This window comes from Sphaerodactylus townsendi, linkage group LG06, assembly GCF_021028975.2.
Source record: "Sphaerodactylus townsendi isolate TG3544 linkage group LG06, MPM_Stown_v2.3, whole genome shotgun sequence".
In the NCBI taxonomy this organism is placed as follows: Eukaryota; Metazoa; Chordata; class Lepidosauria; order Squamata; family Sphaerodactylidae; genus Sphaerodactylus; species Sphaerodactylus townsendi.
In genome coordinates this window covers 75370164-75391952 of record NC_059430.1, presented here as the reverse complement: position 1 = coordinate 75391952, position 21789 = coordinate 75370164, and the positions used below count along the sequence as shown (strand labels likewise).

Here is a 21789-nt window from a genome sequence, read left to right as displayed (position 1 = left end):
CATTCATTCCTGTGTCTTCTCTTTTGCAGATCCAAGCTTTCAGCGTTCAAAACATCACCTTTTCATATGCAAGTGACTGCACATCCTTCTTCACCCCTGCAATCTGGATGGCTCTGGTGACCTCACTAGTTTTGCTACTGATCCTCACTTATGGAATCCATATGATTGTACATCTCACAACAAACAGTAGATTTGATAACCCCAAAGATCCACGTCTTTCCATTCCAGAGACTGAATAATTGCATATATACATTTAGTGTAATAGTTAATGCTTTTCATACCTAATAATATAGAAGAAAACACAAGTAAAGTTATGCACAATGTGTAAGCTTTGGACAGTGGAATGTGTTTAAAAAAGTGATTGTTAGTAGCAGTGATAATTCTGCCAGCTGTTACCTCTTTATAATAGCTGCTGGAATGAAGGTCTTGAGGCAAACCTGAATACCACTCACAGTAGCTGCCAGCCATTAAGACCAGTAGTCAATGCCAACTGCTTCATAATTGCTATTTGGAAATTGTATTATAAAGATAGAAAAGGATTTTAAAGAAATTACATATTGAATTTTTAATATCTGTTTTAAAGGCAAGTTCTTTCCAAATATTATGGTCAAGAAAAGCATAGAAAATGAACTGAAGAGGTAAAATTAATTGGTGAACCCACTGTGTATAATCACATTTTTAGATTTATATGTTAGCTTTCTCTATTTTTTAACATCCCCCCACAATGAACTACATCTGGAACATCATTTTCTAAAAAGACACAATTTATATCACTTTCACATCTGTTACCCAAAGAGCAATTGTGATCTTGGAAAGCTGCCATTCTCACAGCAATGAAGCACTGAATATATATCAGACCATTTTGTAGGGCTAATGTCCATGCAGATGTTGCCACTCTCAGATTCCAAAAATCCCTTACTCCATAGGAAAATGTGATTGCTTGTATCTACCACTGTACATGATCCTAGCTACTGATCCATGATGATTTGTGCACATGTGGGTAGGCAGATCCTTTTTTTTCCTGTGACTACATCATCAAAAAAACATGAAGCAGGCTGTCACAGTACCATCACTGTCAAGTTGGAAAGGCTGCAGCATTCAGTTGGGTCTGTTTTCTCACTCATTGGATAATGTATAAGATATAAGTCGGAAGAGAAAGGCAGGTATGTTAAGTAGTGCTGAGAAATGTAGCACACACTAAAGGTAGGATGCTGGACAGCAGAGTTGTGCCCTGTCTTCAAGAGGACAAATCGCAGGAGTGGTCAGGAAAAGAAAATTCATAAATCATTTTAGAGAGATATTTATGAACAGCCTTTGTTACACACACACAAATCAAAACAGTAAATGCCTGATACTTTGTAAGACTGGAAGTCAATATGCAGTAATCAGCTAAATACAATAGTTGTAAAATGTTTTAATCGTTGTCAGATTTTTTTTTCTTTTAATACATAGGAGTTTATGATGCTGGGACTTGTGACATGTATTCTGAGGCCTGATTCACAGGAAATGTAAAAAAAGATCATTCAGCTCCAGGTATGTCTCACCAAATGCTGGGTATATTACCACAGTCTTTCCTGTTTCCCCTTTGAAAACCTGGCTGATGTCCTGGCTCGCATTGCAGTGAAGGCAGCACTAAGAAACAAGGCAAGATTAAGTGAGAATATTTATATTCATACATCACAAAAAGCCGTAGTTAAGACTAACAGTAGTTAATAAACCAACTTGAAACTATTTTTTCAGATTTTTTCAGGTCTGAAGCACGCTAACTAACCATGTTTGGAGAATAACCCTATCAGAGTTTAGTTGAAATGAATCACAGATTTGTGCATCCTCAAAACTGAATAGTGTTAACAGAAGCTGGAAACATACTATTTTAATTAGAATCAGACATCACAACAGAATAACAGCATTAATTTTAAATCAACATCTAATTTTTCAGAGAAAAATAAGCCCATTTAATTCCATGTGTTCATGTTAAATTTCAATTTGGCCAGAACATAAGCTGGCATAGTGAAATGGTGCAACTAAAGTTTTCAAAATACCAGCTAATAAAGAGTCTCAGTAAATCATTTGTTTAAAAAGTTCAGATGATTTTCATGCAGTAATAGTCCAATGGAAAGACTGTGGCGTCTAGGGATGGTACTACGGACATCCCTCCTCCAGAGGGCTTCAACGCAGTGCAGGGAGGCAGTGAGGATCAGGAAAACCTCATCCATTTAAAAATTCCCCATAGTGGGAAGTCAGCTGCCCCCACTCCCAAGGATGTTCCGTAATCTGCTTCCACACAGAGGCGTAGCTTAAAAACGGACTGATGGGAACTATACTTCCCAGGAGACCTTGTGAGCCCCAAGTTCTCCGGGGAACTGTAGTTTCTCAGGCTGTTTTAGCCTGTACTGTGAACAAGCCTTTATTTCAGCCTTTAAAAGTTCTAGAAAAAGGAAAGGAACTAATATCTGCTACTTGTAGATATGAAGTTGAAAGAGCTTCCATTGATTACTCTCCCAACTAAAGCCCACCAGTCCCAGTGCATGCCAACTGCACGCTAACAGCTTTCCCCACTATTATAAAGCAACACTGTTCTAAATGATCACAAGAGTCCCATGGAGGTGTTATAGAAAGCAACACCTTACAAATCAAGGCAAAGTCAGAATTTGAGGGTAGAGATTGTCTGAAAAAGCAGATAAACAAAATATGATCTCTAGTACCAAAGAAAATGAGAGAGGATTAACAGAAGAAAAAGCAAATATCTTGCCTGAGTAGAATGGTTTACACATTTGTTTGTAATAATGTTAGTATTCCTTTCTTATGGATTAATAGGGGTTCCTTTAAACACATACATGTGAGAAAGATGAGAATTTTAGAAGAAAAAATGGGAAAGTAGCAATTTAAAAAACGGTATAGGCAATTATGACCAATGAAGTGGTTCTGTTTTAGAACATCCTGGCCATTACAGAGGGAAGAGAAACTCCCTTTTTTTTAACCATATAGGTGCCTGCTCTCATTCTGCACCATGAGACATGTCGCTGCTGAATGGGGTTGCCAACAACTCATTTAAATGGTGTGGACTGAGATGTTTCCCTCATCCATTTTCATCTTACCGTGTCTGCCACTAAAGAGGATTTTCCTTGAAATCCTCCATAGCCTCTCCCTCTTTCCTGCCTCCTCTCCTTCCCATCCACCAGTCACCCACCTTTATCCTCTCCCCTTCTTGATCCCTTGCACCCTGTTCCTAGGAAAACTATTATCCTGAGGCACAGAGTTAATTGCCAGGGCAGGCCAGCTGCACAGGGGGGGAACTTGAAAAAACCTGCGAAGGACACCCATTTTCGCCAGCCTTGAGTTCTCCACACCATTTCCTTTTTCCTTTTACTGGGCAACCTTCATATCCTCAACTTTCTCTGCTTCCTGCTCACCTTTTATTTGCCTCTCCCTCTTCATATATATTTGTAATTTACTTATTTACAGTCCACCTTTCTCCACAATGGTGACTCAAAGCATCATACTTAATTCTCCTTGCTTCCATTTTGTGCTCTGAATAATCCTATCAGCAGGGACAGACTAGGAGTGGAAAACCATGGGGACAGCCCCTCTCCCAGCCCCCTAGCTCCATCCCCAAAAGGAGGGAGAGAGGAAGAAGCATTTGTTTGGCATTGCCTGTTCCTCCCAAAGGGGGATGGAAGAAAGGAAGATCCTGCCTCACCAACTGGCTGGTGCTGCTTTCCTTGACGAAGGCAGGTTTAGGACAGACCAGGTGACCCTTCCCTTATCTTGTGTGGGGCTGGGTAATACTTCTATCAACTTGGCTCCCTTAGTTTACATAAGATTTGACTGGGCTGAGCCAGGAAATGCCCTCTATTTCGCTAGGAGTTCTGCCAGATACCACACTTTGCATAGTTTCACCACATGTCACCCAGGACTTGCCTCACTTGCACAGGATTCAGCCAGACCTGCTTCCACCATATACCTCACATAGGACTGGTTACCATCCTCTGCCACGGAAGGCTCAGCTGGGTCAGCCACTGCCATCTGCCTCAGCTTTCCTCACCTCATATACTGCCATCTCACCTTGCATGGGGCTTGGCCGAGCCAGACACCAGTGTCTGCCTCATCTCAAGTACCTTTTCCTCCTCTTGCATGAATCTTCTGTGGGTCAGACTCTGTCTGCCCTGCCTTGCCTCAGGCTGGCTAGATGACACCTCTCCTGCCTTGCATGGAGGGTTGCTGACCCAGGTGCGGGTGGGAAGGCTATTAGCCCATGGTGAGGTGTCCAATTACTTTTAATTGTCAATCTTGGCCACTTGAGGTAAATGAGGCTGAGAATGTGTGACATGAGTTTCAAAAACAGAATGGGGATTTGAGGTTCTAGTCTGAAACCCTAATGACTATACCACACTGGCTTTTGTGAAGTAACTGTTGGGCTAGTCACAGCTTCTCGGAGCTCTCTCAGCCCCACCTACCTCACAGAGTGTTTGTTGTGAGGGGGTAAGGGCAAGGAGATTGTAAGCCCCTTTGAGTCTCCTGCAGGAGAGAAAGGGGGAATATAAATCCAAACTCTTATTGAACATTAGCAAGTTGCCAAACCTAGGCGAGTCAGGCATGTTTTGTGATATCAAGTCACCAAGTAGTTTCTGCTTGGCCTCACACCAACCAGTCATTTCTCAAATGCATGTTTTGCGCAGTAAAAATGCCTCGTACTATATCTGGAAGCGCAGCTGCTGTGGTGCTTGCTACCCTGCTGTTGACTTTGTACTGCTCCCTGGCTCTCCTCCACTTGACTGTGAGGTCTTCAGCAATGTCTTCTACGCATGTACGGACAACCTCCGTTCCTGTGTTCTGATTGGTTGAATCTTACCCCCTTCCCCCACTCACTTTCACCAATTTAGTTTTAAATGACTGTGCACAAAACAGGCACTGGGAATCGGCATCCTTGCCCGCCCCCCCCCCCGTCTAAAATCCCTGCATGTGCGAGAAAATTGTGGTTCTCCAACCCCCGCATCTAAATTCCTTGCATGTGCAAGGTAATCACTGCCCTCCCATTTGCAGCGCCTTCACATACCACTTTTTTGCAAGGTTCCTCAAGGTTTTTTCATGGTTTCTCCCTCCATGTTTTTTATTCCACTGCGGGGGGGGGGGGGAGGTGCCCATTAATTGGAGGGGCAGGCCAGAGTGGCAAGGCAGGAAAAATGGCCTCGTTCTGCTGCCGAGGAGTTTTCATGGCAGTAGAAGCCACCAGAGCAACAGAGGGGTATTCAAAAAGGTCCTCAACCTTTGCGGTTCTGGAAAGTCCCAGAACAAATCCACTGCAGCTCCAGGGCAATAATGTGGCAGATACGCTGCAGTGCCAGGAGCTATGCATAACGTCTCATTGTTCCAGGGCATTCCCCGTGCCAACTACAAGGCATTTTTAGCATGCAAAGATCAAAACAGCACTGAAAATGTATCTGTCCTCTCCCCTACCTTTTAGTGTCATCAACCTACTCTGTTGTGCTTGCCTAGCAGCAGCCACTGAACAGCATCTCTTTCTTAAAGCTACAGGTGGTCCTTTTATCATCTTAGAGTTTTTTAACCCCCAATGTTTGTTTTCTTTTTTTTTTAAGATTTCAGGTTTTTCTACAAACCTGGGGAATAGTTCAGGTTTGTCTTGTCCAGATTTAAGTAACCTCAGATTTGGCTAACTTGACGACAACGACTACTACTAGTAGTAGTCTTTATTGTTTGAGCCATTGGCTATAACATGCAGAAAAAGAATAAATATTATAAAAGGAAAATATTACATACAATTAAAACACTAAAATTAAAATAATAAGTTTGTCTTTAAGTTAAAAATATAAATAAATTACATTCACTATAAACAGGTTAAAATGCCATATCAAATACTATCCACATCAAATACTTCTAGTAGAACATACAAGCAGCAGTGGCGTAGGAGGTTAAGAGCTCGTGTATCTAATCTGGAGGAACCGGGTTTGATTCCCAGCTCTGCCACCTGAGCTGTGGAGGCTTCTCTGGGGAATTCTGTGGAACACACGCCAGCTGGGTGACTTGGGCTAGTCACAGCTTCTCGGAGCTCTCTCAGCCCCACCTACCTCACAGGGTGTTTGTTGTGAGGGGGGAAGGGCAAGGAGATTGTCAGCCCCTTTGAGTCTCCTGCAGGAGAGAAAGGGGGGATATAAATCCAAACTCTTCTTCTATTTCTTCTTCAGAAACCCAGAAGGAATTGTGAGAAGCAGCTCATTTCCCCACTCTTTCACTATTTCCTCTTTCCTATTTTCCCATAGCCTCTCACCTTTTCCTGCTTCATTTTGTACTCTAGGGTTACCATCCCTCAGATTGAACATGCAGATATCCTGGAATCACGGCAGATCTCTCAACTAGAGATCAATTCCCCATTAAGGTTGCCAGCTCCAGTTTAGGAAATTCTTGGAGAGGAACATTGGAAGGTGGAGTCTGGCATTATACCCTGCTGAGGTCCCTCCTGTCCTCAAACCCTGCCCTCCGCAGGCTCCACCCCCCAAATCTCCAGAAATGTCCTAACTTGGAGGTAGCAGCCCTATCTCCTTCCCACCCAACAACCAACTAACTTTATCTACACCTGTCTTAGGCTTTTTGCTTTCCCTCTTCCTCCACCACAGCAACCTCTACCTAGGAAAACCACAGCCCAGTTGTGTCATGTTGGCCACTTGGACAGGCCCACTTGAATCGGAAAAAACCCTCAAGGACTTGTGGGTTGTCACTTCACTTTGCTCTGTATTCTCCTTTTGCCTTTCTATGCCTCATTCTCTCCTCATTTTTTTCACAACCAACCTTTTACCTACCTTCCATCTTTAGCTATATTTATATATACCTCACTTTCTCCACAGTGGGACCAAACCAGCTTAGACTATTCCTCTCTCCTCCTTTTTATCTTTACAGTAACACTGTAAGGTAGGTTAGTATGAAATTATCTGACTGGCTCCAAATCACCCAGTGAGCATCCACAGCAAAATGGGAATTTGAACCTGGGTTCCCCAGACAATACACTCAGGTTCTAAGTGCTACAAAATGCTAGTTTTTGTAGGGTGCTTCCTGCTGACTAGCAAACAGTTAGGTCTAGTTAAATCATGCAAATCATGTGAAATCAAGTTATCAGTAGTTGGTGCCAGGCTTCAGGTTGTCAACAGAGATCTGTCTCCATGGCTAAAATGGATACCTTGGAGAATGGCTTCTTTGGCATTATACTTGGCTGAGGCCTCTTTACTCTGCAAACTTTGCCCTCCCTAGACTCCTCCCCACAACTAGGAATATCTCTCCCCACGCCTTTTACTGAAAGAACCAAGCCTGGAATCTGTGGTTGCCTAGCAAGAGCCACTAAATAAATCTGTTGCTTAAAGCTACAGGTGGTCAGTTTATCATTTTGAGTTTTTTTAAACTCTCCAGTGTATTTTTTATTTTTAGATTTCACATTTTTCCATAACTCTGGAGCCCTTTTCAGGTTTGTAGAATGGTCTGTCTTGCCTATTTACAGCTCCAGTCACTGGATTTAAGTATCCTCATGTTTGGCTAATGACTATTAGTATATAAAAGATAGTGGTAATGATGATATGGCATGATGAAATATAAGTATAGCAATAGCTTCTTAGTAGTAATTGAAAAGGAAATTTTCCTTATCCTGTAAGGCATAAGTAATTTTTAAATTATTCCATATTATAGAAATAGATATAAAGCAATACATTCTCTGTATTGTAAAACATAGGGAATATTGTAAAACACAGGGAATATTTATTTATTACTTATTTATTATTGAGTTTTATATACCGCCCTACCCTCAAAGGGCTCTATTTGACCTACAAGCATATATTGTAGAATAATAAACTGTATTTTCAATAGTTCTACACCTTTAAGACTTATGTGAAGATTTGAAGATCAAAAGTGCAAGTAATATTTGTAATTGAGAAGTTATTAGAAAGCCGAATATTAATGGCAATCTGGTTTGTACCAGCTGATTATGTGTATTCCTCCCCTCCCCTTCCAGACTTTAATACATTTACAAGAGGAGTTTCACAGTCTTGAAATATGTTGGATCATTTTAAAGACAACTTAATCACACTTTTGGGCTAATATCTCTTGTGTCCTACAGCTTATTATAATGCACGTTTATCTTCACACTGTACTGAATGACTGCCAGGTGGTTAGGGAAATTTTAAAGTAATCTCCAAGGCTGTTGACACTACTCAACAAGATTTTACTTGTACAAAAGCTTACAATACAGACTGGAGATGTTTTCCCTTAGTTACTTCAGATTTCCAAAACAAAGGTTTGAATGTGTGCAGATAAAAGTTCTTCAAACTACCTGGTAGCTTACTGCTCAGTACACACAACCAGCTTGACGTGGCATCTGCTGCCACAAGTAGCAGTTATGAGTCAACTTGGACGTTTTCTTTACAAATAACCCTTTGATTCTCTAAAATGTATTGGAATTAGAGAGACTAAGGAGCATTGGTTCTTAAAATGTGCTGCAAGTACAACGGTTCACCCCATTCATTTAGAAAAACTTTAAACTTAGAGAACTGTAGATGTACTATAAACATTAAGAAAAGCTTCCTAGTACAAGATTCAAGCAATAAAAAAGCTGCCCAGGGAACTTATGAATCTAATTCCTTGAAAACTTTCATTAAAAAGTTGGATAGGCATCAAATTGACATGATTTATGTAAAGAAATCCCTTCTTAGCTAACAGAGTTTTGAATAGGTAGGGTGAATTTGAAGGCTTAGAAAGCAAATGTAATCCCATTCCCACCAGAAGGTGGAGTGCAAATAACACCTGTTATTGTAACAGATTTATCTTGTCTGTCCTCCACAATCAACTGTAATCATGCTCAACTCACCCACGTTTCTCTCACTCAGATCTAAGAGGAGGAAAAGTCATTCTGACAACTCAGGTTTTTCGCCCTGCCATAGAAGCCCACATACATTGTGCAAAGTATCTTCTAAGAGCCATCCCAAACATAAAGATGGCATTAAAATTGGGAAAAATGTAGCAACTGGTACAGGTACGAACTAGCAATTTTCTGTTTCCATTAAAAAAATTAACTGCGAAGTATATTCTATCCAGCTGTGTTCCCTAGCACCAGTAACAACAGACGAATCATTCAAGAGGCAGAAGAAATCTTGCAGTCCTCTTATCTCACTGCTGGATATGGTGAAAAGAGTAGAGACCCATTTTACTGTTTAGGGGACTAATGGGTCAATCACATTTTCAATAGTTGAATCTTGAAATTTCATCCGGGTAACACTATTTTGTTCAAGATCCAGTTTAGAAATGGTTGGAGACTAGACATTTGTTGTGAATGTCTTCAACAGATGAGCATACCATTTTTACAGCTGTACTCCCTCATAATTCATCCCTTGGACGTCCTTGTACCACTGGTATGCAACTCAAACGGCTGTCAAACAACTTTATGGCTGTGCATTAGCTGGGGGGGTGGAGTCTTATTTTTGAAGCTACTTTTGCATCTGTGCAGCAAGTGAACTAGATTCTCTAATAGAGGCATGGATGGCAGTTTCAGGTAATTAAATGATGTGGAGGAGTGTACTATGACTCCCATAAACCTATGTGACAAAGTATGACCTGTGAAATCACTTCAGTAATAACATGGACTTGAACACAGAACAATGCAACTGTTTAAAAATATGAAGTGTTTATTTAAAACAACTATTGATTTAAATGATTAGTTGCTAAGCAGTTATTGTTTGACATCAAGTGTAGGATGGACCTAGACTTCCACTGTGTTGTACAAAAACATGCAACAGAGAATGCTGTCTATTACACCACACTGCTTGAATTCCCCACCAAACTGGCTCAAACTGCTGAACAAAAAATCATTTCCCTGCTTGGAACTGGTAAGCAGAACATGAGCCAAAGTAGCAGGTGTCCCTGTTTGAGGCATATGGCTGCTCATGTTTGGTCAAACTCAAAATTCTTGAAGTGTTTATTTCATTTAAAACATTTCCACCCAAATAGTGTCTCCATGGTGGCAAACAAAGGTGGATTCCATACAGGGCAAATATAATCGGTGTAGGATGCTATATAAACTGCTTGGGGGGAGCGAGGGAACAATACACACGTCCCAGCCCCAAAACAAATCTGCCCCGTTTTATGTCCCTCAACCCAGGATCTTCAAAAATTGCTAAACCAGTGATTCTTTTGCAAAATTCCAGGTTGGAGCTGCTCCCGCTCAGTCAGGCAAGAGACCCTTTATTTTCCTTCCTTCCACCATGCCATCCAGAGTCAGAGAGAATCTGCCAGCCACATCAATACTTTCATTATTGCCCTGCTGTTGCAGAGAAGTCGCTTTTACTTTTTTTTAAAAGTGCGTGTTGCACATGAGCAGCTACACAGCCGATCTTATTGTGGGATGATTTGTATGGCAGCTTGGGTTCATTTCTGCATGCTTGCACAGCTACACATGTATTGCGGGACATTTTAAAAGAGAGAGAGAAGTGTCTCCATGTGAAGGCACTAAAGCAACCCAGATTGTTTCCATGGACTCCAATTGCTGCCTGCATGGCACACCCATGAACAGGAAAAAGGAAAACTTTATAATAACTGCAACCCATTATACATTTGCTATGTGGAATCCACCAGAGTCTCCAAGGCTTGAAGGTGACTTTAAGTTATAAGAATGTAGAACTTCTGCAGGGTCCATGAGAGAAAATAAGGAAAGTCACAATGCAGCCTTGGCTAAGCATTTTAAATTTCCATTAAAACCAATGAGGGAGAATGTTACACTCTTCCACTGGAATGCTTTACCCAATGCTTATTTACTCAGTATATGCCACCTACTCTCAGGAAAGCCTGCATAGGAATGTTGCTTTAGAAGTGATCATATTTTCATTCTTAGGTATTACTTTGGTTGTAGGGGTGTTAGTCGATACAGAAAAAACTTCTAAGAGGTATTTTTATAATCAGCATGGCCCTTTTTCAACAAGCTGGGTCCTCCTATCTTGGGTGAAGAACTTCTGGTCTTGCTGTGGTATGTAGTACATTTCACCCTTTGCAAGGTGTGGTTGATTCTACAGAACCAGAGGGACTTATTTCTAGATAGTTGGCTTAGAAGAAATTCAAGTCCATTAAAGACAAACAAAAATATCTAGGATATAAGATTGCATGAGTCAAAGCTTATTTCATCAGATAAAGATGGGAATGCAGATCCAGTAACCTTTATATCCAGCTCAGAAGGTAGGAGGGGGTGTTACTAAAAATGGCCAGTAGTCAGGATGCAGAGGTACAATGCAAAACATAACCAGCTTGAACCAGTTGGAAGAGAAGGACTTTATGCTGTTTCCTGCCTCAATGACAGAGGGGGCTTTACTAGTTAGCTAGATGGTAGATAGGGACCTAGGGATTGCCACCTTTACTCTATCATGCTGACTCTATCCCTTTGATGATAGACTGAGGCCGTTTCCGCACGGGCAATGAATGGTGACCTGGAGACGGTAAAAACACCGTCTCCAGGCCGCCATTCGCACGGGGGGCGCAGCTGCAACGCAGCCGCGCCGCCCTCGCGCCGCCCACCCAGCCTGAAGCCGGCGTTTCCCCAGAGCGCTTCCCAGCGCTCTTTTTTGGGGATAGCGCCATGAGTGGAAGCAGCTGCACCCGAAGGAGCAAAGCGGCAGCGGCTTCAATACCGCCCTCCACCAGGCACTCACCTTGTCCCGGCCTCAGGCCGTCGCCCGAGGACCTGAGGGACCACGCATACCCGCTGGAGCGAAGCGCGCAGGAGCCAGGGGCGTGCGTCCCCAGGCCTCGGCGGCGTACCGGAGGCCCGAGGACATAGCTGCAGGTCAGCCGGGCGCCGGGCGCTCCGTGGGCACCGGCTGCCCGGCTGTTCCCAGGTGACCGTCCATGCCCGGACCCAGTCCCAGTGTCATCCGGGTCAAGGCGTCATAAGCGCCCGACGACCGGCGTTTCCGCGCTTAACCGTGCGGAAACGGCCTGATATTCTCAGGGAGTTCCTTCCTTCTGGCCTCACTCTCCTCTCTCTTCTTCTAGCTCCCAGACCGTCTACAGCACCATGTGTGTAGAGAGAATAGATTCTGAGTGCATCCATTTCCATCCAGATAGATTAGATTAATTAGATTAGTGAATCTATCTACCTTTCAATCCAGAATGGAGTTCACTAATAAATATTCTTTTTATTAGATTAGAAACTACAAATGACTCCGACTTTTCTTTGTTGTGCAAAGCTCACACGCATGTTCAGGATATGCTCCGCTTAATGCATCAGTGCACTCTGCTCATTGTGCAAAGGTATAATCTCTATGAGGAGATTATCCAACAGATAAGAGCTGGGAGATATGCATAGAACTGGGAAATACTGAACACTGGGCAACTATTTGGAACAGTATGTGTATTTCCTAGACTTGGGTGTACCGCTCTTCAAGTAATTCAATAACAAGGGAGTGGCATCATGGCAATCACCAGTCTCTGGTTACTGAGGTGACCTAATTTGTTGGTTTGACTTCTCTTTCAAACTTCTTTCTCCAGAATTCCATTGCAAGGCTTATTGAAAAATTAATTAAATGTAAGATTAAAGATGATGCAAAAATGCAAAAGAAGCTAAGATTTCTCAGCCATCTTTTCAAAGTAACTCCTGAGTGACCTTATGTCACATGACAGATTTCTTGACAAGGCCAGGATATACTCTGTGAATTTTCAACTACATTGTCATTCACTCACTGGACACCTTGATGTGCAGGAGAGAATTTTTTCTGACACAGTCTGAAAGCTTGCCTTTTATTCCCAAACCAGTTGTCACAACACATCTAGGGGGTTGTATCCGGCTGACTATTTTAAAGCAAAACTAGCAGAGCTTTTTTAGTCTTGTAGTTCATTCACTGTGACAAAAAGGAAGCAAAGCAGTCTTCTCTCAAGAGCAAAGCAGGAAGTGTCATTGTATTTTAGATCCCTGAATCATTGCTAATAATTACACCATCTCTCTCTCTGAGCAGGCATTCAGAGCTGGTGTGGGTGTAGCCATGACGTGGACCTGAGGGTGTAGTAAAAAGTTTTCAATGGGTCATGATTTGATTGCTTCACTGCACCTCAGGATTCCTATACAGTTCTGTGTGAAATGTCACCAAACTCATCACCATGTTCCTGCCAAGGGTCTGGGCCACTGCAGAACTGCTGGATGACTGCTTCACTGTGGAATAAAAGTTCAGACCTGTGATCTATGAATCATCCTTCAAATGACAGCCTCATCAGGAACCAGACTCTCAAGTCTTGCAGAGCTTTCTGGGGAATGGTTGTGATTCCACAAGAAATCAGATAGTGTGTCATGTGTGGTTGCATAATAAGACAGAAACCTAAATGTACTTATCGGTAATATAAATAATGTCACTGCTTCTGACCACGAGATTGAGCCCCTATGTGATTTTAGCATAACATACTAAAGGGTCCTTAAACACAAATGGGAGATAGGGTTCCTGAATGGTTAGAGAAAATATCAATAATATTCCTACATGAGCCAAAGCTAACATCCTGGATCCTGAGCAACAAATTCCACTGGGATACAGAACCAATTTTATAAGATTAGGGTTGCCAACTTCCAGGTGGCACCTGGAGTTATCTTGTTACTGCAATTGATTTCCAGGTTGGCTTGCCAACTCTGGTTTGGGAAATTTCTGGAGATTTGGTGGTGGAGCCTGGGAAGGACAGGGTTTAGGGAAGGGAAGAACCTCAGCAAGGTATATTGCTATAAGATCCACCCTTCAAAGCAGTGATTTTCTTCGGGGGAACTTCTCTGTCACCTGGAGATCAGTTGGGAGATATCCAGGCCCCATCTGGAGGATAACAACGTAAGCCACTCTGCACTAACGACTTTGTTTCCAGACCTATGGTGCACCAAAGGGATACTGTTTGGAATACAGTGGAATCTCTACCACCTCAGCCAACCTTTGGGGTGCTTAGCAGTGCAGTGCCAAAGTGGGGAAGCCTATTTTGGGCATTGGCTCAGCCAAGGAAAAAGAACTTTGGACTTTTCTCCCTCCAAAGCAGCTTGCATAATGCTCTCACACACCCTTCCTGGCAGGATTAAGTTAACACAAAAGACCTTACCAGTCAGTTAGCACAGGACCTGCTCCTTATGGGGGTTTTCCTGCTGGTTTGCTAAGACCTCATTTTTGAATTGCAACTCTTTGAACTCTAAATTGAATGGACTCCTCTATGACTAGTGTATATTTATTTAAACTGGGGGGGGGGGGTATGATCCAGGGCTGAAGATGGGATCTCTCTCCAGGGCAATAATCAAACGATGAAATTTTTCAGACTAGTACAAAATAAAGATTCTTTTAAACTTGTATCATTCATTCATATTTATATATTTGTTCAGGTTTTTTTCCAAAAAATTGACACCAATTTTACATATCAGGATTCCCTTCTTCTACAAAATAAAACAATAAAGACAAAAAATTCCTTTCTCTCTTATGCAAAATAAAATATTTTGGGCTAGTCAACCACAGGTAAAGTTTGACCTTGTACCCTCTTCTTATTAGCCCATTAACATGTATACCCATGGAGTAGCTATAAACTCCTCCCTCCAGTTTTTAAGTTTCTTGAAGTCAGTCTAGTTATATATCAAACTGTTTTCCAGGACAGCTTTTCATGTGGATTCTGATGCACAGTCGAAGAAGAGGAGGAGGAGTAGGAGGAGGAGTAGGAGGAGGAGTTTGGATATATCCCTCTTTCTCTTCTGTAGAAGACTCAAATGGACTTGCAATCTCCTTGCCCTTCCACCCTCACAACAAACACCCCGTTAGGTGGATGGGGATGAGAAAGCTCCGAGAAGCTGTGACTAGCCCAAGGTCACGCAGCTGGCGTGTGTGGGAGTGTACAGGCTAATCTGAATTCCCCAGATAAGCCACCACAGCTCAAGCGGCAGAGCAGAGAATCAAACCCAGTTCCTCCAGATTACAATGCACCTGCTCTTAACCACTACACCACTGCTGCTCCTACTTAGTCCTCTCAAAGAAAGTCAAGAAAGGTTCCACCTCCCCAGATCTCCAGGTATTTCCCAGTACAGACCTAGCAACCTTATATAAGATGAATATGATAGCCTCAGCTCTTGACAGTGGTGATGGATGATACCTGGAAGTTGTTCATGTAAAATAAACTAGGGCAATGCTTAAAGGCCCAGTCAGTTATAAGGGAGCAAACACCTCTTGTAAATAAAAATACTCACACTGGGTCAGTTCTCAACTCTTGTCTCCAGTCTGATTTTCCTTTCATTGTCCTGATATTTTTCATTCTGTTGTTTCCAGGGTTAGTTTCCCAACAACATACCATTACCTGTTATGAAACAACAGCACAAACGAAAAGCCCTACTTGTTCAGAACACTGCAAGTCTTTAGCAGGAAAGGAAAATGAAGTGACAACTTGCCAAGAGGTGGTTCCCTGCTGCTTCCTTCTGTGTCCCAGCCACACCTCTCACTTTAGCCCATGTGGGCCAATCTTTAATCTCACATCCTACCTGGTGCAGATCTATTTCAAAAGCAGCTCATACAGAAGCATCTGCTCTTGACCTACCAGTCAGTTATCACAGGACCTGCTCCTTGTGCAGTTTTTCCTGCTGGTTTGCTAAAACCTCCTCTTTGAATTGCAACTCTTTGAACTCTAAATTGGATGGACTCCTCTATGACTAGTGGTATGTTTATTTAAATGTTTTTTTCTTTTTTTGCAAAGTGACTTTCTGAGCTCTAAGCAAAGTAATCTGAGCTCTGTTAACATTCCTAGCCATTATCTTTTTGTTACATGTCCAAGATACGACAAAATTATTATCTGGCAACAGGGGAGCCATTAGAAAAGGGCAGATCCTACTTAAGCCAACTGAAGTCAAACTGCTGCAGAATATAATGTTCTCAGTCACTCTTTGTGATCTTTATGGGATATTTCCATTCAAAGACTATTGTGTGTGATCATGATGAACTACAGGTATTAGAAGAAACAAGTGAAAAAAAGGAGTACTTCTGTTGTTAAAAAGTGCTAGTACTCATGCATAAGGTTGTACCAATTTTGACCAATTCTCCCCTCCCTTTGCAAATTCCCTCTAGGCTGCTCCTGAGGGCTCATTCTCTTTTACCCTGAGTGAGGTGAGCTGAACAGAAGGATCAAAACTTGAGAGAACCCTAGAAAATGTACTGGTACTGCCCCCCCCCCCCCAAAAAAAACCCTGGTAAAAATGTGGAATTTTTTCTTAAGTACACAACCCTGCAAATGTGGCTCTAGTAAATACAAATATGTGATGGAAAAAGAAAGAGCAAACTGCAAGCTTCTCAGACCAAATCAAAGTCTCTGTTTCTAATCCAGGCAGAATGGGCAGATGTCTGTGCAGTCAATATTGATCAAGGTTGGGTATTTTCCCAGCATGACATATGCTGGCACTGCCTATCAGACTCTTATAGACTTCTTTCCACTCACAGACCAAGGTAATTTAAAAGAAGCATTTGTTTGCAAATGAGAAAACCAGAATGCAATTGGAAGTTGCAATTCCTTGCACATATACTGAAAATTAACATTGAAATCAATATGTCTTTATTCCACATACAGTTGGCGAGCATTGGAATACCATTGTCAGCCTTCTGTTATATGTTAGGGCCAAAATTCATAGTCGAAAAGGGGCTGCTTTGAGAAAGAGTGGAATAGCTGGTAGGAACCAACCCATCATTTAAAATGACAGTTATATTCTTTGCATCTTAGTCACCATTCCTTGATTGCAAGTTAGGTGGGTATCGATCATCATATTTCCAAAAAATGTCATACCTGTTAAATGTCCTACTAAATTTATATCCTGTCTTTTCCGACCTAAGGCTTGGCCAAAGGTTTATCTACTTTGTATGACAATAACAATGTTATTACCGTAAGGGCATTTTAAACTCTGTCTGATTTCCAGACTCTTAGCCAAATAAACAGTCCTTTTGCTGCTCTAAGTTCAACTGTACCATGATAATAAGGTTTCATAACATGACATCTAATCAGAGCTCAAAACAGAATATTAGAAGGTACATGTGTTGGATATATTGGTTAAAATAGCAGAGCTTGCCCAATCATGGAAATGTGATATTGAGTGCAATAAAAATTAGTTCTCCCAAGAAGTAAACTGCAAAAAGGTAAAACTTACATTTATTCAAGTAGATTCTGTTCACAATCTGTTGCAATTGAAAGAACTATAGAAATTCTAATCTAAAGAATAAACATCCCTAAACAAGTGGCCAGCTATTCCAGCATCATGTGAGTGCTGATTGTGGGTATGGAATATTTGCTTCCACAGGAAAGACCTGTAGAAATATCTGACTCCATGCAGGTCCATGAGGAAAGTGAACAATGTAGAAAGTGAACAATGGAAGTGTAATATTGAGTGCAGTAAAAATCAATCCTCCCAAGAAGTAAATTGCAAAAAAAGGTAAAACTTACATTATTCAAATAGATTCTGTTCACATTCTTGTCGCACGAGAATGAAAGACAGAAATCCTAATCTAAAGAATATACTTCCCTATACAAGTGGCCTGCTATTTTGGCATCATATGAGTTTCGAGTGTGGATATGGAATATTTGCTTCCACAGGAAAGACCTGTAAAAATGTCTGACTCAGTGCGGGTCCATGTAAAAAGTGAGACAAAGAACATGCAGCTTTTGTTGGCATCTTCTAAACTTTTGTATACATTTTGCCAGTGATTAACCCAGCTGTCCCCAGGCATGACATTCGGGACCCCTGGATTAACCTATTTCTCAGCATAGAAATAGATCAGACCAGATTTTGGAACAAAAGTTACAAAATATAACCATTTATATTTTAAAGCACCCATTATTATAGCCAACTGTACTTATATGAACTGTTATTCAAAATCATTTGTAACTCTGCTCACCCATATTTCCTTTCCTCATATGCAACAGGAGGAAAAATCATGCTGAAAGTTAGGTCTTCTGCCAAAGAAATCCATATAGAAGAGTATAGACTGTTTTGTGAGTGCAATCAATCTGAAAGGGCTTCTGGACTGTTCTTTACTTCTGTCACTACAGGGGGACCTGGCAACCCTAGCACTTGGACATATATTATTAGAAAATGAAACCAAATTAGAACTGGTTTAATAGTTATTCCCGCTCCCCCACCCTCCGGCCACCACCCATTTCCAAAGATTTCTGGTTAGCTTAAAGTCAACCTGGTTAGCTTAAAGTGTGCTTTTAAAAAAAATCAGACCCCCCCATTTTAATTATGTGCGAGGCTACTTTGTTCTATTTGTTGTTTTGAGCTGCAATTCTGTCTCACTGGATTTTTTTTCCTTATGGCCAATGACTGAAACAGATAATCATTAGGTCTATAATTGCTTCCTACGCTAACCACGGTAGGAACATGAAGATCATCTGACTGTTCATCAAAGTAATTATGATACATTATGATTATGAAGGTAGGTGCTTCAAGAAAGAGATATGTTTTTGTCTCTCATTTTTTTGTGACAACACTGAAACTGAAAGGACTTCAGTTCTAAGCAGAAACAGGAGATATTTTATTGAGCCCTGAGTTGCCCTTGATCAGTGATTAAAATCTTTCTCATGACTTGGCAGGATAACATAGGATAATACAATCAGCTACAATTCCCACCAATCTTAGCAGTATGTATGAGAGGAGTAATTTATGGGAAACAGATATTCTGGTTATTTATTTGGTTCATTTGTACCTGGCTTTTCTTCCAAGGAACTGAGGATGGCAGATATAAAGATTCACCCTATCCATCCCACAGATGCTACCAGGAGCTGGCTGTGTGCTAGCAGAAGTGGCAAGCTGCTTTTAGAAAAAAGCCCACTCAAGTCTTGTTGCTGTAAGAAATAAATAAATGTTTTTTATTGTTGAAGAAATTCATACTCGGAGAGGACAGACAGTAAAGTAATTGCAAGCCAGATACTAACTATAGAATGGAAAATTATTCTGAAAGCACATGTTGCTTTCATGGAGGTCAAAGAGAAGGAGAAAGCACAAAGACAGTCAGAGGAGGAGGCAACTAGAATGAAGGAAAACTATGAGGCTAGCATTCCAGGTAAAGAAAGAAAACAACAGCTAGAGTTGTGATGCCATATCTAGCAATTGGTGGAAGCCTTTGGGAGTAGAGACATGGGGGGCCCCACAGCATCTGTGCAATGACTTCCCTTTTGGGAAAAGTGAGGTCACTTTCAGTAAAACCGTAGAGTTTCCAGCAATTCCTAGTGTTACCAAGCATCATTTCCAGGTTTTTCCGAGATGTGTTTTTATTTTCCTCCCATTATTACTTGGAGTGGCAGTGGGGCAATGCTGGTGGCATTAGGTTTGCCAGCTCAAAATTGAAAAATAGCTGGAGATTTTGGAGGTGGAGACACAGGAAGGGAGGGATTTCAGTGAGGTACAACCCCATACTGTCCACCCTCCAAAGCAGCCATTTTCTCCAGGAGAACTGATCTTTATTGCCTGGAGATCAGTTGTAATCCCAGGAGTTCTCCAGCTATCACCTGGAAGTTGACAACTAGGGTTGAGCATTACCGAAAATATTTAGTAAAATTCAGATTCAGGCTTATTCAGGCATAAAATTATCTGCATGCTCGAATAAGATGAATATCCCGAATAATTTGGGTCCATCTTGTTTTTTTGGTATTTTTTGGTGTTTTTAGGTTTTTGGCTTGCAGAAGGTGCACTTGTAAAGATAGTGACAGCAAGATTTCAGGATATCTTATGGAGGCTCTCCTGGTGATACTACCCAAGTTTGGTGATGTTTGGTTTAGGAAGTCCAAAGATGTGGAGGGTGCCCTCATCCCCCATTATTTCCAATGGGAGCTAACAGGAGATGGGGCAACCCCTTTGAGGATCCATAACGTTGAACTCCCTGGATCACACTTCACCAAACTTGGGTGGTATCAGCAGAAGAGTGCCCAGAAGATACCCTGAAATTTTGGTGCCACTAGTTTTAAAAATATGCACCCCACAGCCCCCCCCCCCCCCAATTCCTCATTGGTTGCAATGGAGCCACTTCAGAGCACAGAATCTCCCAGCTCTTCAGCACGTTCTATGGTGGGAGAAATTAATTGGCTTTTCTCACCATAGACTTCAATGCAGCTTGCTGTTATGTCCACCTAGCTCTATGCTGGAGATTTTATTGGGGCTCTGGGGTGGAGTGTCTTGCTCTGGGAAGGGACACCTATTTCTGCAGAATCTCCAAATTTTGCACTATGACATTTTGTGAGTAAACCAGTTCAGGCATAGTGTGTTTTGGTGCAGCTTGTATGTTGCTGTCACATAGGTAGTGGGTAAACATCTAAAGTGGATAATTTGTTTTGTTTACATGCAGGTGGCATTGGAGGGATAAATCTTGCACCATGTGCATGTTTAAAGGTTTAGATTTCCATTTGATTCACCTCTGTTTCCAAAACTGCAGGCAAGGACTTCGAAATGACTTCAGAATTTTTTTTGTTGATTTATGAAAGTGAAGTGATGTATGTGTATGGGTGTGTGTGAGAGAGTTATTTATTGAAGGTATTCTCAGGCGGCTTTCATTTGCTATTGGAGACACACAGTTATGCTTGGGTAACATCTGGAGTAGGCATGTGTGCCACCATTAAAATGGGTGGCAAGTTTACTGGCAGTGAGTCTCAATGGATTGTCACATTTACAACTTTGCATAATGATTTGTACCAGGAAAACAGGTGCCTCAAAAACAACTTGCCAGCTTTCTACTCTTTCACAATGTGCTGTGGAGTGCCAGCTTTCATAGCAACTTGAATAACAAAGGAAAACAGTTTTAAGCAGACCTACCATGAGGATTCCACAGGACCCTGTGATCAGGGCCCCTGCAACACAAATAAAACATCTTCAGGATGTTTTTTAAAAAGCATTTTGGGGTGGGATTCTGCAGTTCTTTCCCCTCAAAAATGTTTGGAAGATGGTTCTGGTGGGTTTTCCAGGCTTTGTGGCCATGGTCTGGTGAATCTTGTTCCTAATGTTTCGCCTGCATCTGTGGCTGATATCTTCAGAGACGTATCACAGAGGAAAGTCCTTCTCTTTGGACACAGTGTATAACAGACTTCCCTCTGTGAAACACCTCTGAAGATGCCAGCCACAGATGCAGGCAAAACGTTTGGAACAAGATCCACCAGACCACGGCCACACAGCCCGGAAAACCCAACAGAACCAGTTGAATCCGGCCGTGAAACCCTTCGACAATACATCGTTTGGAAGATGTTTCATTTTTGCTTAAAATCGATTTTTTTAAAATGCTGAACTAGCAACTTTTTTTCCTGAAGTCACTTTGAAAACGTTTCCTGCTTGCTGTGTGGAGAGCAGGAAGTATTTTATTTTCCCCACCCAACTTGTTAAAGCTCTCACTTCCATTTTCTGAGCAACTCGCACCTGCCATTTTCTGCCACTTCGGGGTTCTCCATGCCATCTGCCATTTGCAAAATGTCCCCATGGACGTTTTCTCTGCTTGCATCACAGCTGCCCACAACATACATGAATAAAATTAGTTTTGACTGCCAATTCCATGCATGTGTCGTCCGCCCCCATGAGATATTGTCAAAGCTATGCAGACTTGATATGAGAATCAGCTATTTGAGCATAATTTAAGTCTGCATAGCTTCAAAGAAATCTCATTGAAATTTTTTTGAAGGATAAACAATGCATGCGCAGAATCAGCATTAAAATTTTTAATTCATGGAGTTTAAACACTGAAATTGTGGGCGGCTGTGATGCAAGCAGAGGAAATGTCTGAGGGAACATTCTGCAAATGGTACAGA

The 21789-nt window shown here is 41.7% G+C and overlaps 2 protein-coding genes and 1 long non-coding RNA gene across 3 annotated transcripts in view; 2 read left to right on the top strand and 1 right to left on the bottom strand.

Annotated features, from left to right (window-relative positions):
• Positions 1 to 1418, top strand: part of LOC125435598 (V-type proton ATPase subunit S1-like) — a 54347-nt gene extending 52929 nt beyond the window's left edge. Inside the window, exon 10 of the mRNA XM_048501819.1 lies at positions 30 to 1418. Within this exon, the coding sequence (XP_048357776.1) occupies positions 30 to 239 (210 nt within the window). The 3' untranslated portion in view covers positions 240 to 1418. The remainder of the gene's footprint in view (positions 1 to 29) is intronic.
• Positions 1400 to 15367, bottom strand: LOC125435600. The gene is made up of 2 exons (XR_007244894.1): positions 15221 to 15367; positions 1400 to 1632 (listed from the first exon to the last, which is right to left on the bottom strand). It is a non-coding gene; the product is annotated as an uncharacterized LOC125435600 (long non-coding RNA).
• A 184-nt stretch (positions 15368 to 15551) lies between these two features.
• SLC13A1 (solute carrier family 13 member 1) overlaps positions 15552 to 21789 on the top strand; it is a 95849-nt gene continuing 89611 nt past the window's right edge. Inside the window, exon 1 of the mRNA XM_048501818.1 lies at positions 15552 to 15682. Coding sequence (XP_048357775.1) covers positions 15661 to 15682 — 22 coding nt within the window. The 5' untranslated portion in view covers positions 15552 to 15660. The remainder of the gene's footprint in view (positions 15683 to 21789) is intronic.